The 15471-nt window shown below is 45.4% G+C and overlaps 1 protein-coding gene and 1 long non-coding RNA gene across 8 annotated transcripts in view; both read right to left on the bottom strand.

The window, feature by feature from the left end:
• The window catches only part of LOC135575648 (uncharacterized), a 270723-nt gene that overhangs the window by 2502 nt on the left and 252750 nt on the right, over nucleotides 1–15471 (bottom strand). The window lies entirely within an intron of this gene.
• Nucleotides 789–15471, bottom strand: part of RNFT2 (ring finger protein, transmembrane 2) — a 29514-nt gene continuing 14831 nt past the window's right edge. For 5 of the 6 annotated variants that reach the window (XM_021288174.2, XM_005502881.3, XM_021288175.2 and 2 more), the window contains exons 8-11: nucleotides 9648–9797; nucleotides 4581–4646; nucleotides 3051–3152; nucleotides 789–1318 (exon numbers count right to left, since the gene is read on the bottom strand). In XM_021288174.2, the coding sequence (XP_021143849.1) occupies nucleotides 1184–1318; nucleotides 3051–3152; nucleotides 4581–4646; nucleotides 9648–9797 (453 nt within the window). In that variant the 3' untranslated portion in view covers nucleotides 789–1183. The remainder of the gene's footprint in view (nucleotides 1319–3050; nucleotides 3153–4580; nucleotides 4647–9647; nucleotides 9798–15471) is intronic. The other variant, XM_021288176.2, reaches the window with a different exon arrangement.

The following is a 15471-nucleotide window of genomic DNA, read 5'->3' as shown; positions in this document are numbered from 1 at the left end:
TGGGGGGATGGCACTGGATGAGCTTTCCAGGTCCCCTGACCCCCTGACATTCTGGGATTCTGTGTTAATTCTGTTAACAGTCCGAGGTATCTCCTTGAAGACCTTTTTCCGAAGTGAAGGTGTTACCATCATGCCTCCACCACCACAGGTGGATTATCCAGCCCGGGTGTAAGCCACACTGGCTCCTGAAGCAATGCAGCTGCCTCTGTAATCCTGTCCTCAAACTCGTCAATCTGACTAAACCCAGGCTCTGCGGGGGGGCCTGTGTCCGGATGTCCCAACATTGCTGGTACTAGCTGTGCTCTATGGGTTCTGTGCTGTGTGAGCACATTTTGTTTTGCTTTTGGCCCCAGGCAGGTTCTGGATGCTGAGCAGTACCGGTTTTCAAAGCCAGGACGTCTTGTCTCGAGTGGCTGCACATGTTGCAGAGATACCTGAATTGGCGACGTTCTCTTGGTTGGGATCTCAACTTTTCACCTAGTCAAACCCAACTGGACTTCAGTCTCTACTTGCCTCTCGCTGTTCTCTTCATACGCTAGGAAATCAGAAAGGCTGAGCATGAAAGTTAAAGAGCAGAAACCTTCCTGAGAAAAGCAAGCGTCACTTCCAGCTTCACTAGCACGGTCTTTCCCAAGTTCCTTGAGATTTTGTTATGATAACAACATGTGCAATTTGTGGAATCAACTGCAGAAACGTGGCTGCTGAGAAATGATGTTTCTCTGACCCCAAAGAAAATTTGGTGGTTCTGAAACAGTGTTTTGGAAGAACAACAGTGTGATACTCTGAAGTTACAGATTCAGGGAAGTTAGCCCTATTTAATGTGAAAAATCAATGTTCTGAGCCAGAGGGGACAGATTTTTCCAGTATACCAGGTTATACACATGCAGTTCACAGTATGCTTTCCTTATACACACAATCTTTATCTATGCTAAAAGGACAGAAAAAAAAAGGAAACATCCCAGGCAGTTTACAACCAAGAAAAAACCTTGGCTGTAATTTAGCCACTGAGTTTGCCATAACGTAAAACATCTCCCTTGCCTTTGAGGATAAAGTTTCCGATTAGTCACAATTATTATGTTGGCTCTTGGAAAACAGACCCACAGGCAACTAAACAGGGGTGTGGGATCACCAGGTCTTCCAGCTTTTCCTTCTCTCTGCGCGTGTTATTCCGTAGGTACTGGGTTTAATACACCTGGAAATGAGCCGAGGTGGTGCCGTCTTTCCAGCATCGCAGGGTTTCTACTGTGACAGAGCGACAAAGAGGACAGGTCTTCTCCCTGTCGAACCAGAGGCAGAGGCATTCTTCACAGAACACGTGCTGCGGGGACAAAAGGACACCGTCACGGTCCGGTCTGTCCCTACGTGTGCACACAGCGATGGGAGCAAGGAAGGATTCCAGTTCAGTCGGACAATGCAGCTGATCAGCAGCATTCACATGGTACGAAAAATAAACCCCAGCATTACTAGTACGTCAGTCTGCCAAAGCTAATGATCTATTACATCGTTTCTTAATATAGCTGTAGAAAGGAACATTAAAAAGGCCAACGACACTTGGGCTGACAAAGCAGCTGAGAGGGTTTTTGTCTACCCTGCTCCCATCCTCAATTCCCTAGGTTATTTTACAGGTCTTAGCCCAAACAACCCCTTTTCTTTCCCCTATTCCTTATTGCATTTGTTTTTGTTTTTTTTCCAACATCACCCACTCCTAGTCAGCAGCTCTGCAGTCCCACTTTCCCCTTCTCTATAAGCATCAGTTCTAATCCCTTATCTCCTCTCATTTCTACACAGAGCTACTAACAGAGATGAGGAGGGATGACTGTCCAGCACACGACCCATCCAAACTGGAAGAGCAGGAATAGAATCATAGAATGTCCTGAGTTGGAAGGAACCCATAAAGATGACTGAGTTCAACTCCTAGGCAATAGGGCAAGAAGGGAGAATTAGAAGCTGTAAGAAGCTGAGACCTGCTCAACATGTGGAATCAACAGAAACGTTACTCCTCAAAATCTCGACTCTGATACAAAGATAGTTTCTCTGGGGCTTACAGCTTGGTAACATCTGCACAGATGTTTAGAGGAATAGCATTTTTGATGCACACGTGACCTACACGCTTTAATTTGATAACCCTGTTACAAAGCATAAGAATGTTAAAGCTCTTCAGAAAAAGGCTTTTGAGCTTTATGCCGATATTACAAGAGAGCAGATATCCCACCAATTCCATCCCCAGAAAAGGCTGAATCATTCTGCCTGAGCTTTTCCTGCAGGCTCCCACACATCAGCCAGAGACAGGCTCTGGGATGGAGAATTTCAGCTTCCAATAGACAAAGTGTGACCGGGTCAGAAGCAACTGAAGAGAAAATCTTGGGGAAGCATCACCTTGTGATGCCTTCAGCTGCCCTCTGGTACATCAACAGAACCCAGGGCAGCGCGGTGGGTTTGCCGGGTTTTACCAGCACCAGGTTAGGACTCGATGATCCTGAGGGTCTCTTCCAACTGAAATGATTCTATGATTCTATGACTGCTGCATTACTCTGAGGATGCCGTTCTTAAGCTCTAGGTTTTGCCAGTGTTTACCAAATGAGAAACAAAACAATTCCCAGGTGCTGGCAGCAGCGCCCAACTTCTACAGGCAGAACTACTTTTATTCCTGGCCAGGCATTCAGAGGCCAGACTGTAATTACACGGTGCTGCATCAGTCCTCATGCATCCTATCAGGCCCAGGCTGGATCTGTGCCCCTCTGATCGTAACTTGGTTGGCCTGTTGACCAGCCAGTCTCCCCAAGGGTCAGATAAAAATGTCTTGTGCTCTAGATCCAAGGTCTGGACTGCCAACTGCAGGCCCTGGACCACAGGGCTGCTCTTTTCCATCTCACTCATCAGATGCACGAGTGGCCCAGCGCTCGTGCATCTCTGGCAATAAATATTCACTTGATCAAGACCAAGCAAATAAATGTAGAAGTTCTCAAGCTACCTGTGCCTCTGCCCAGCTGCAGAAATTAACCACAGGAATGCCAATGGGGGAGCCTGACAGGGGAAGTTTGGGGTCTTACCTGGCACATAAGGATCAGAGGTTCCCTGAATTCTGCTTGGCAAATGGCACAGATGTCACCTGCCTCACTGCACTGCTGGCTGGTGGCACGAACTCCATAGGTCTGTCAGGGAGAGGTGCAAAAAAACCCCAGTGTCAAAGAGTTTGAAGATAACCTGGTTTGTGGCCAAGCATCCACACAGACATTGTTTTTCACACCCAGATTCCCTGCACGGCCTGGGAGGGACACCGGTGTCATGTCACTGTGTATGGGGAAGGGAGCTTTGGGCACCAGCACACACAACACAGGGAGTCTGGAGCTCTGCGGTCTCTGTTTTGTTTTCCCCCCGAGCTGACTCCATCTTTTAGTGCCTCCACTTGCGGAGCAATGATAATGAAATTTAATGAGCTCAACAGGGAGCTGAAAGGATTAATTCAGCATCATTTGCAGAGGTGTTTAGATAGCGGGAGGTATTATTATTAGCAAGTTAGACAATAGAAGAAAGAATAACAGCAGCCGAACCCACAGGCTTCTCACTTTTTAAATACATGGAAGGTAAATGTTGCTTCTCCTGTTGTAACAGTAATAGGGGAAATGAAAACACACTGAGGAAAAATGACCAGCCCAAGCCCACAGAATAAGCAAGGCGAGCTCTAACAAACTTCTATGATGTTATGTTCCTTTGCTCTACAGTCCTTGGTTTGACCATTTTAAAATACAAGTCGCAGTATTTCACTGCAGCAGATCTAAATATCAGGACCGCATAACGCTGTGCCTGGGGCAGCTCTCGTGTGCTGGGTTTGGCTTGAGCAGAGGCAGTTTTCTCCACAGCAGCCAGTACAGGGCTGTGGGTTGGGTTTGTGCTGCAAACAGCTGACAATTCAGGGATGTTTTCATTATTGCTGAGCAGCACTTACACCGTCAAGGCCTTTTCTGCCCCTCACCCCACCAGCAAGTGGGCTGGGGGTGCACGAGGAGCTGGGAGGGGACACAGCGGGGACAGCTGACCCCAGCCGACCAGGGGATACCCTGCACTGTATGACATCCATGCAGGGCTTTTGCTTTACCTATTAAACTGTCTTTATCCCAACCTACGAGTTTTCTCACTTTTCCTCTGCTGATTCTCTCCCCCATCCCACCGGGGGGTGGTGAATGAGTGGCTATGTGGGGTTAGTTGCCAGCTGCAGTTAAACCACCACAATTGTAGGATCTGTTTTAATGTCACTGCACAGCAGGCTCTACATATCCCTACTCAAAGTCTTTCTCACACTCTGCACTACAAAGTTTTGTCAGCTTCTTGCAGTTTGGGCCTCCATGGATTAACACTTATTACACAGGGCTTCCAATTAGACAAAACAGGCCAGACCAGCTGGGACAGAGCAGATAAGAGAAAATGTTCCTAACATCCCTGACAAGAGACACCAGCTTATCCAGATACAGGACAACAAATTTTATTCTACAGACCTGACACACTGAGTAATTGTCAACTCCATCATTCAACAGTAACAAGATTTCACTTATGAAACTGGTCTAATACATATGACTGCTTACCTGTGGGGTGCAAAGGACCTTCAGTGCCTTCCGGACGCTTCCCACACGACCGCAGATGTCAAAAGACTGCAATAAAGACATTCCATTTTAGATAACTTTCAGACAGCGTGTGCGCATGTGTGTGTACAGTCCAGAAACACAGGAAACGTGCGGCACAGTTTCTCCAAATGGATACTTGGAGGGAACAAAAATTCTAAGAAACAATGGTGCCAAAAAAGATTTCATAGTGATCACGAAATACGTAATTAATGAGAACTGACGGTATAGAAGGGTAACCAGAAAAGCTCTGGTAGCAATGGACTGTGATCAGGGAAAATTCAGGAGAGAAAGAGGTGCAGACATGAGGAAATTGTGGCAGAGTAAACTGCCCAACCCCAGTAGGTAGGAAAGGGCTGAATGGACCCGTGGCTCTACCACACTGCTTGGCATTTTAACACCCAGGTGATATTAGGAAAGAAGTGGAAATTGTTTGTCGTGCTGCAGAGCAATTTAGCAGAGTGCAGTGATTAAATGCTGCCAAGACAACAGTCTGAGGAATGAGGAGCAGGACTGAGTTGCTCCCATCCGCCTAAAGAGTGAGAAATTTCAAATACCAGGAAGGGAGCGAGTTTCCAACACCTATGTATTTTGCAGACACCCAAGGATCACAGAATCCCAGACTGTCAGGGGTTGGAAGGGACCTGGAAAGCTCACCCAGTGCAATCCCCCCATGGAGCAGGAACACCCAGATGAGGTTACACAGGAAGGTGTCCAGGCGGGTTGGAATGTCTGCAGAGAAGGAGACTCCACAACCCCCCTGGGCAGCCTGGGCCAGGCTCTGCCACCCGCACTGGGAACAAGTTTCTTCTCGTATTTAAATGGAACCTCCTGTGTTCCAGTTTGCACCCATTGCCCCTTGTCCTGTCACTGGTTGTCACTGAGAAGAGCCTGGCTCCATCTTCCTGACACTCCCCCTTTCCATATTGATCCCCAGGAATGAGTCCCCCCCCAGTCTCCTCTTGTCCAGCTCCAGAGCCCCAGCTCCCTCAGCCTTTCCTCACACGGGAGATGCTCCACTCCCTTCAGCATCTTGGTGGCTGCGCTGGACTCTCTCCAGCAGTTCCCTGTCCTGCTGGAACTGAGGGGCCACAACTGGACACAATATTCCAGGTGTGGTCTCCCCAGGGCAGAGCAGAGGGGCAGGAGAACCTCTCTGACCTACTGACCATCCCCCTCCTAATTCACCTCAGGTTGGACAACAGCAGGGGCACCACCAGGTCCTTTTCTCTCTCACTTCCTCCATTGCCCAGTAAATATGATGTAACCGCACTTGCAGAGCTGTGCTCATTCAGGGCTCCTCATTAAAGACTAAAAGCAGTTCAGAGAAGAGCAGAAAATGAGCCGGCAGAAACTGATTTCTGAAGAGAGACTGAAAGGTATAAATATTTACAGCTTGGCTGAGCAGTACAAAAGCGAGGGGGAAAGATGATAAACTGCCTACAAATATCAAAGGGCTGAACACACTCAGCATTCTTAAAGTGAAGACACAGTACTAATAAAAAGGAAAACAGCTTGACAAACCTCATCTGGAATGCCACCTTCATCTTCCCTGTCTGGCAGGACACAGGGACAAAGACACTATGAACTAGACAAGATATGAAGAAATGATTGTGCAAAGAACAGCCCTGCATCAGTTTGGAGAAGGGCCAGATGACATAGCAGGACCTTTTCATTTCTAACCCGAGCAAGGGCGGGGGAAGGTGTGATGCAGAACATGCAGAACTGCACTGGACCAGCAGTACAAAGGCACCACAATGCCTGGAGCTGGCTTTCTATTTTTTTTTTGGTTAGCATGATTAAGTGGGCTCACTGCAGGGAATGCCAATGAGATCATCGTGCAATAGATGTGGAATCAAATGAAGGCACCAATAATGCTTCCAGTCAGCACGTAAAAAGGCTCTCGGGGTCCTACCAGTAATGCTTTCAGTCAGCAACCAGCCCTCGAAGCTGCCGACTGCTACAGACTTTTTATCTTCTAACAAGGACAGGGATCAGCTCTTTCCTACAGTCCAGTTCACAGCTTTTTCAGGTTGCTTTGCTTATAGCATGACTTCTAGTGCCTTTGCTCTGGCTCTGATGTCCCCTTTTATCTCCATCTATTTCCCCCCTTCAATTTTTTTCCTCCGGAGTTTCCTATACCCCCAAAAGATTCACGTTTCAGTTGTCTCTTTAACATAGATTTACCATCCACCACACCAAAGTCTATGTTGCATCAGTCATCCTGCTAGCAATAGGATTGCAACAATTGCGTTCACAGTGAGCACTTCTGTTCAGGATAGGGAAAAAAAGTACAACCTGGATGCCCTTAATGATGAACATTTGGGATTTCTTTGCCAAAATCAGAGGTTTATGTTCACGCAGGCCAGAGAGAGACACCACAACAGCTCCCACCAGCTGCACTGAAGTCGAGCCTGCCCTTTGTGTAGGGGAAGGGGATGTGGCCCTGGCTGAGCCCTGGATTTTTGCCAGGAGCACAGAAGGTCTGAGTGCCAAATTGGCTTCTGTGGTTTTTCTAATGTGGTTTGTGGCTTTGCTAATGTGGACTCCTTTGGGTATATTTTCAGTGTCTCAGGCAAGGAATTAGACCTGCAACCCTTGTGATTGTAAGTGGGATGCACACACCTAGTATTTTGTGGCCTGTATTAGAAGAGTGTGCTCCCTCTTTTCTTTCACTTCCAGGTAAAGTCTTTACTGTGCAGAGGTCTAATACCAACCTGGACACATCTGTAACACTAAGTAGCTGCCACACAGTGACCTGGGACATGCTCCCAGAGCCACCACCCTTCAGCTGGCCTATCCATCCATTTAAACCACTGATAAAACAGATGAATTAAAGGAAAAAACACATACCTTAGAGGCACAGGCTGTAGCCAAAGCACTTTCATATAAGTGTGCCCCACAGTCCTAGTCCTACATTACAGCCAAGGCCAGTAAATAGCTGTAATTTTCTCCTCATGGAGCTTCCAACCATCAGATCAGCAGAACTTTTCAAAATCAGGTTGCTTTTCCAATGCAGACTATCACAACACAATCTACAAAGGCTTCATGGTAAACAAATACCAGGCTAACCCAGAAAGAACCAGTTGCACCCATGTGCCACGGCCTGAGTGCATTAATAGGCCTTCAGGTGCCGACAAGCCTCACCTGGGATCTCCACCCACAATCCCTGCCCATGAGCCAGGGCCTCTACTTAAACTCAGCCCTGGAGGCCTTAGCTTGTATGTGAGCTGTGTAAGTGCTATTTTTAAGCTAAGTTATGGTTGTGCCTTGCTCTGAACAACCCCCACAAAGAGTATCCTTGAGCCTGTTTCACCACTGTGGCTTTGTGCTGCAATTCCTGGACTGTATCTAACCTCAACTGTTTTCACCAGACCCCATCATGACCTGTGGATTGATGTTTGGGTTTTATTTTGGACCTATTGTGCTACCTGAACACCTGGACCCTTTGAACCTGGTTATCACCCCAGGCCTGCCCTGTTGCCTCATCTGGGTGCTGTGGGGCTGGGCCCTGGCTGGTGAGGCCCTTGCTCTGCCAGCTGTGGTTTTGTGCTTGGCTTTCCTTTCTCCAAGGAGCAGGTGGACCCCAGTGCTTCTTCACATTATGATTTCTCCAGATACAAGAAGTGGCATGTAGAACTGCAAGTAAGCATTCTTTCTGCAGGTGATGAGTAACTTTTGCAAGACAGGACACCAGAAAGATCACTTGAAATCTGTTATTGTAATTGCAATTTGTATACCTGACCTCACAAGACAGAAGGGCACAGAAGGGTTGGATGCTGTTGTCTAGAGGGGATCCAGACAGCGACATGTTTGAAAGGGGCAACAATCCTCTCACAGAGCAAAGAGCAGGAAACATGCAGCTGACAGAACAGATGGGTGTGCAGGGAGCTACGCTGGTCTCATGTGTCTTCTATTCTGGCACCGTTTGCTCTGTTTCTGGTGTGATCAGACCTGCTGTGAACAAGTCACTTCCCATGACCTCCTCTGCCTGTCTTAACTACAAAAACTCTAAATTCCTTGACAGCAGGGGTTGTGTTGCCCCATTCCTATACAAGATGTAGCTGCAACTGCAGCCACGTATCACATAAGAGCTATAGCGTTATTGTGTATTGCCCAGCAATCCATTAGCCCCTTTGAGCTGTTTTCAGCTCAGATATATTCTCTCTCCTCTGTTCTTCAGTCTGAAAAGCTATAGTCCCTTTTCTGTAGGCAGAAACAAGCATCAGGGCTGCAGCAAGCCTGACCCACTTGGCCTTTCTCAGGCAGAGGGATAACACAGGTATATCACTGTTTGCTTCAGCTACCGCCCTGTCCCTTGGCAGGGTTCAACACACAATTAGAAATATGACTATTTCTAGACCTCAGACTCAGGACTCTTCTAAATAAATCACACTTATTCGTTTACAATTGTACAGGCAGACTTTGTGCTCTTAGCATTCTTTTTATAAAGGAAACATTAATTACTCTTGTCTATTGCTGAAATCCTGGGCTTCCATCAGCCAGACCAGGAACCAAAGTGGGACCAGTATGACCTTTATTTAGGCAGGACTTGGATGATTCTCTCTCTCACCCTGCTGCACTCAGTGCTGTGAGTGACAGAGAGCCTCTCCTGCCTTGAAAGGCAGAGGAAGGCTTAGAGAGAAATATTTAACTGTTTGCAACCTTCCTTTTGGTATTGCCTCTAGAAGCCTGGGGATAGCTGATTTCTCTTCCAGTACTGTTTCCCCAGGACTCCACTCCCATTCTCCTCCAGCCTTTAATGATAAGTATTAGAAAGCAGCAATGACCTCATCAGCCTGATGCAACACTACATGAGCAGTCACAGATCTTCCTCAAGCTCACCAATGCCCACACACTGGAGAAACAAAATGCTTTGGCAACTAAAGCACATTTTGTCCCCAGCTGCTGCAGCTTCTGTTCCTGGGTAGTGATAGCAACAATCAAAAGGTGTCTTTGTTCCCTCAGCTGTGCTGCTTTCTCTGCTCTGGCTACAGCTCCCAGAAGGGTTATTAATGAGGTGGTACTTGCCTTACAGAGGCTGTACAGGATGATCAGGATCCCACCCAGGAAGTAGCTGCTAGATGGATCATCTCCCATGATGTATTTGTACCACAGCTGGATGGGGACAAGGGAGCGGAACAGCTGGCTCAGCTCCTCAATAACCAGGTAAAACTTTCCCTGGAAAACAGACAAACAAGCGATACATTATTACTATCAGGGAGCCAAAAGAAAAGCACTTAACAGGTACATGGCTTGAAATTTATAGGACTTTTGTTCACTGTCCACCTATGCACTCTGTTAAATGGTGCAAAGACCAGTACCCATGAGGTGCAGCATTCTGTGCAGCCATTCAAGTCAGTGCCTAGAGAGGACAGCTATCACTTAATTGTTTCTTAGTGTTCCTCTTGCTCTGTCATTTATACAGCTATTCTACGCTTTCGAATCTTAAACTTTCAGAGCAGGTTATGGATATGCACCTTACTGCACATCTGTGCAATGCTATGGAATGCTGGCAGTGGAAGTTAAGATTTACAGGGCTGAAAATTATGTAAAGTGTAGATACTATTAATAATGAGAAAAAGAACGAAAGGCAAGCCTCTTTGATCCTATACCTCCTTCTGAAGGTATAAAGATTTAAATGTAAGGTGAGATCAGGCATCCGAACAACTTTCTAGACGATCCTAAAGAATCAAAATATTTACCAAGTTTGCCACTATCCTTCCCGTTCTACTTGGGTATGTTGGATTTTGTACAGCACACAGATAAAAAATGACTCTGGGGAAAACACCACCACCACAAAAACCAAAACCAAACCAAACCAACCAACCAACAACAAAAACAAACCCTCAAAGCATTTTTTGAACCCAGAGATACCAAATGTTCCCCAGGACTTTAAGGAAGAAAATGGTGAAAGCATGCTCGTGGAAACACTTCTCTCTCAAAAGAGATTTGAAGCATGGGCAACATCCTTTGTAAACCTTCACTAAAGCTGTCCTTGCCCTTCTGGTATGTACTCCAATTATGAGAACAAGCTTTCCTTCCTTGAAGGATACCTGCAAGGTAACAAACTCCCTCCTGGGTTACTACAACTGTGCAACAACTGAAAGGGATTTTTCTTATCGTATCATGTAATTTCTATTTTAAAGTAAGACTAGGGCTGAGAAGCTGGCTAAATAAGGCTGATTTAGAGCCCCTCAGTCTTAATGAGGACCTGTTTATGTTCTGTCCCACCCTGGTGACAGGGCACTAAGTCAGGGCAAGCTGTGAGCCCACTATGATGCTTAATCTGCAGTGACATTCATTATCTGGACTGAAAGATTTGCTTTTGACATGTCAAAATTCCTTTATTTGATAAGATCGCGGAGAAGAGGAAATTCCCCTGGAATTTTGCTGTGCTGTCCCAGTTAGCTTTGTCATCAGTGATGTCATCTCAGGTCAGTTGTTAATTGGAGAGATTTGGAAGTGGGGATTAAGTCCTCCGCAGTCCGCGAGGCTGGCGGCAGCTCGCGCCCTTCCCTCGGGTCTCGGGGATGAGATCATCGGGCAGGCCATCCTGATGTACCGAACAAATCGAATCCTTCAGAGAGCTCTGGCATTCTCATGATCTCATTTCCCCCCCGGGACAAGGAGTGAGGTCACACCAGTGGTTGCTAACGGACCTGAGCTGCTTTCTTCCTCTTCCCCCCGCCCCCATCCCCTCCTCCTTGTTAATCCCAGGTGGCATCACATAGCAAAAATGTAACAGCAACAATCTGGGCTCCTAAATGCAAGCAATTTATTAAATTAGCACAGAGGTCTCTATCCAGCCTCCTGCTTCAATATAATCATCGTTTATTTTAGGAGCCCCAGTGACAGAGGGTCGCAGGCTGCTAATGACTATGCTGTCACTTCTTTCTCCCTCATCCCCAGCTCTGATGAAAGCCATCAGCAAGCTAAGGGCACCAAACTGTTTGTATTTTATTTTTTCCCCCTCAGACTTGTACCTCCCACCAGGCTCATGCTCATCATCTCTTATTTAGCATCTTATTTATCTCTTCCCTAGCAGGCTGGGCTGGGACAGGTCACTGCTTACTTTCTCATTGCATCAGATGGAACCTCTGGATCCAGCATTTGGGGCATCAAAGCTGAAATTCTTCTACAACAGAAGCTTTTGAGGTGCTAGAACACTAGAGGTCACAGCACAACTTAAGGAAAAATGGGTCACAGGCAGTCCTAGAGGTCCAGACAGGCTGTGGCATTGGAAGTGACAGACAGTGGCTCTAAAATGAACACGCAGCAAGTGACAAATTTCAATTTCCTCACCACAAAATCTCCACCCTTTACAAAGCTTTCATAATTCCTTTCTCTACTGCAAATCTTCAGTTTTCAGGGCTAACTGCAGAGTATTGGGATTTCTGAGCAGCTAGATACTTGTAAAGACCCTCACCGGAGTGTAGTTTGTTTTAAAGGGATGCATCTCTCCATTCAGCCCATTAATATCACCCACTTGACTATTTGAGGCTTGTTGATAAGCTCAGGGTGATCACAGCAAGGAGGGCAGCGATACAAGGATGGCTGAGCATTCTTTAGAAGGGAACTAGTGCTCCAGTAAATGATCACAGAAAATCAAGGCTTGCTGGGCATCTCAGTCCCCAGTGCAACACACCAGATCTTTTTTAAACTAGGAAAAGCACTTAGAAAATCAGAAATAATTCTACAAAGTCTGCGGCAGAAGCAGCGTCTTCCTTCTGAGCCAGGAACTTAGAAAACACGGGTTGTTCCCCATAATTTGAGCAGTGAAATTTAGCCTTCTGATAGCAGGAACTTATTGTAGACAGTGCTCATCACTTGGAAGTGCACTCAGTACACCTTCCTGTCTTCTGCTTTTCAGCTTTTTTGTATCTTGGATATCTAGGCTGAAGTTTTCAAAGCCAAATACTTGTCTCAAGCTGTATTTTGTCTGAAAACATCAGCTAAAGTAATTCAGCTATTGCTTACCAAGATTAGTAAAAACTTTGTGTTAATTATACACAAGTACAATTACTTCTCCTGTGTATCTGACTCAGAACAACAGCTCGAAATAAGGCAGGGCCTGCTTGTGTTAGGTGACTTTTCCTTTTTTATAAAAATCCATGTAAATCTGGGAATCTTCTGTTGATTATGTTCTGTAGGGATGGGACTTTGACTTTTTTTTCCCCAGAATGCTTTTTTAAAAACTAAATCAATTACTCATGTGTTTCCTTCCATTTCCCTCTGCCTTCTTCATCACATAGACCATTTTTACACTTTAAATCATGCACAGAATGCAGGATTTCCATACAATTGCAGTCTTCCTTCTGACCATGCAGTACTATGGAGTGTAATGATGTCAGCACATACTATTTTTTGAGGTTCAGTGGTACTCATTAAGCATATGACTCTTTACTATTTTGTTACAACCTCATTACTTGATGGCAGGTCTGCATCCTATCACTTCATGCTACTTGAGCTCTGCTCAGAGCAGCAAATTAATAAAATGTCTTCATTCTTTTAATGACATCACTGCTACAGTAAAAGATTTTAAAACCTCCTTATTTTCACATTGTTGGCTGACATCAGGGACAGCTGTTCTCTGCACTTTCTAAATGAAAATGTGAGATGTGGAAACACTAAGGTTAAGGTAAGGTTGTTTTGGTGTCCAAATGGAGATGTCTGGGATCAGACTTTTTGCAAAGCACTTAATTTTATAGATCAGGTTACCATTAAAAGCTAAACCACTGACTTCAGTTTGCAGCTGTACATGGCTTTTCTAGAATCACACAGGAATTCTTTGGCAAAGAAAAGGATGGAATTGAATTCTCTGGCGTGGCATTCAACTATAACTTGTAGAACGTTCTTCTTCCAATGGTTTCTTTGTTCTCTATGCACTTTCCAGTTTCCGCAAGAGCTTCTTTCAGCACCTCACCTTGCTTCATCCGCGGGGCACAGCACACACTGGTGACAGATGGAAGGAGTCTTACAGAAAAATAACATGGAGTCACACAATTAAAAATTGAAACATAATATATACACCACAAAGGCGGCAAACTGCAGCTGCAGAAGCAATGCTAATTCCCGCGTAGCCTGAGTGTTAACTCTTCTGACATAAGGCTTTGCATATGTGTGCACGTTTGCCTCCACAGAAGGAAACAGAAAGGCATGCTAAGGTTTTACACAGTGGAATTAAAACGGGATGCAAAAGAAGTGAGAGAAGTTGCAATGAGGCAACTGTAAGTTGTGATTAGCACTCAAGGGAGGATCCAAGTCTCACTTGTTCTGTTGCCAGCAGCATTAGGACATATTCTGAAACAGGAAGATGCTGGGAAAAAAGCTTTTGAGACCTGCTGGCAATTTGGATCAGAGGAGAGCAGGCTCTGCTGGGATTGCAGGTCATGTTGCCAATATAAGAAGGTGTTGGGTAGGAGCAGTAAACAGGATTGTGGTACAGAGGATGCTGGTGAAAATCCATGCAGGACCATGGTCTCCCATGGAGCTGAGCTCTGACACAAGATGGAGGCAGGTTGCAGAACAATTATCATCATTTTAAGTGCTCATGTTCCTTACAATAACAGTTTAATTGAACAAGGCTGTGCACAGAGACAGGAACAGGTGGGGGGACACAAGCACCAAAGTAACTGTGGACAGGCTTGTGCTCTATTAGAACACAGAAGAGCACTGGGGCTACTCAAAATCAAGTCTTAGTAGCTTCAGACTCACAGGATACACAGTTATCACCGATCAGCTGACACTAATGTCTTGCCTGAGGTTTGCTTCAGCTGAATGATTCAAAACATTGTGCGAAAGACATTCTGATATTTCAAGTCCAAGGTGCAGTTTCAGAAGGTGTATAGAAAGCTTAATATATAGTTTAGATGGCAGAGCTGTACCCATCTATGCTAGGAAACATAGTACGTGCTTGAAAAAGGGATCTGGTCCAGAGTCTGAGTGCAAAACTGTAAAGAATGGCTGTCACATACGGGCCAAGGGTCCTCCAACCAGATTTGATGAGATGGTACTTCAAACCAAAACACAACCCAAGCAAATATTTCATATATTTTCAAAGATGCAGTGAGTTCACAGTGCTAGTGTGGACTACTTTTGTACACTTGCCACTGACACCATTTGAACAGCACAAAGGAAAAACTTAACATGAGTAATGCCAGTCTTGCCACAAAGAAACCTAACTTGCAATGTCTAGATCTCGTTTTCAAACAAAACTGTTAAGTATTTATTCAACATGAATTTCATGCTATGTTTTCAACAGACAAATGTTAGTGTCTTTCTTTTGAATTTTCAGTCTTCTGGAAATGCAGCCACTTTTAACTTGGTTGCACATCTGTATTTGGTACACAAAAAGTCTTACTTAGGATCTTTCTTACGTACTGCTTCCAAGACCGTTGGAAAAACACATGTCCTTGGTATCTCTCTCCCCTATAGAGATAAGGATATATGTACGTATATATAAAACAACATGGGATACCAGTTTCTTACCGTTTGGTTCCCCCCCACCATGCTTCACTTCCTTCTCCAGGATATCAGCTTAGATTGCTGACAACAGCATGAGGAGGGGATGGGAGACTTGCAGGCATCTGGGATTTCCTAAACGAAATCTTTGGCAACTGCGTCTTTTTATTATTTATTTCCTTATTTTTAATTCCACCCCCCTCAAGCTGTCATTCCTTAGCAGTGAAAATGAAAAGCTGCCATTTATGTGCGTACAACAATGGAGGGCTCTGCAGGCCACATGGCTCCTGCAGTTTAATTTACTTTAATTCATTTTATATTGAACCAAATGATCTTATTTGCCTTTTTTTAATGGAGAGCCTTCAGCATGCAGGGTGGGAGCCAAGCCCCC

The sequence above is a fragment of the Columba livia genome, chromosome 17 (assembly GCF_036013475.1).
Source record: "Columba livia isolate bColLiv1 breed racing homer chromosome 17, bColLiv1.pat.W.v2, whole genome shotgun sequence".
Classification (NCBI taxonomy): domain Eukaryota; kingdom Metazoa; phylum Chordata; class Aves; order Columbiformes; family Columbidae; genus Columba; species Columba livia.
Note: the sequence above shows the minus strand (reverse complement) of the source record. Positions and strands in the feature narration are given on the sequence as shown.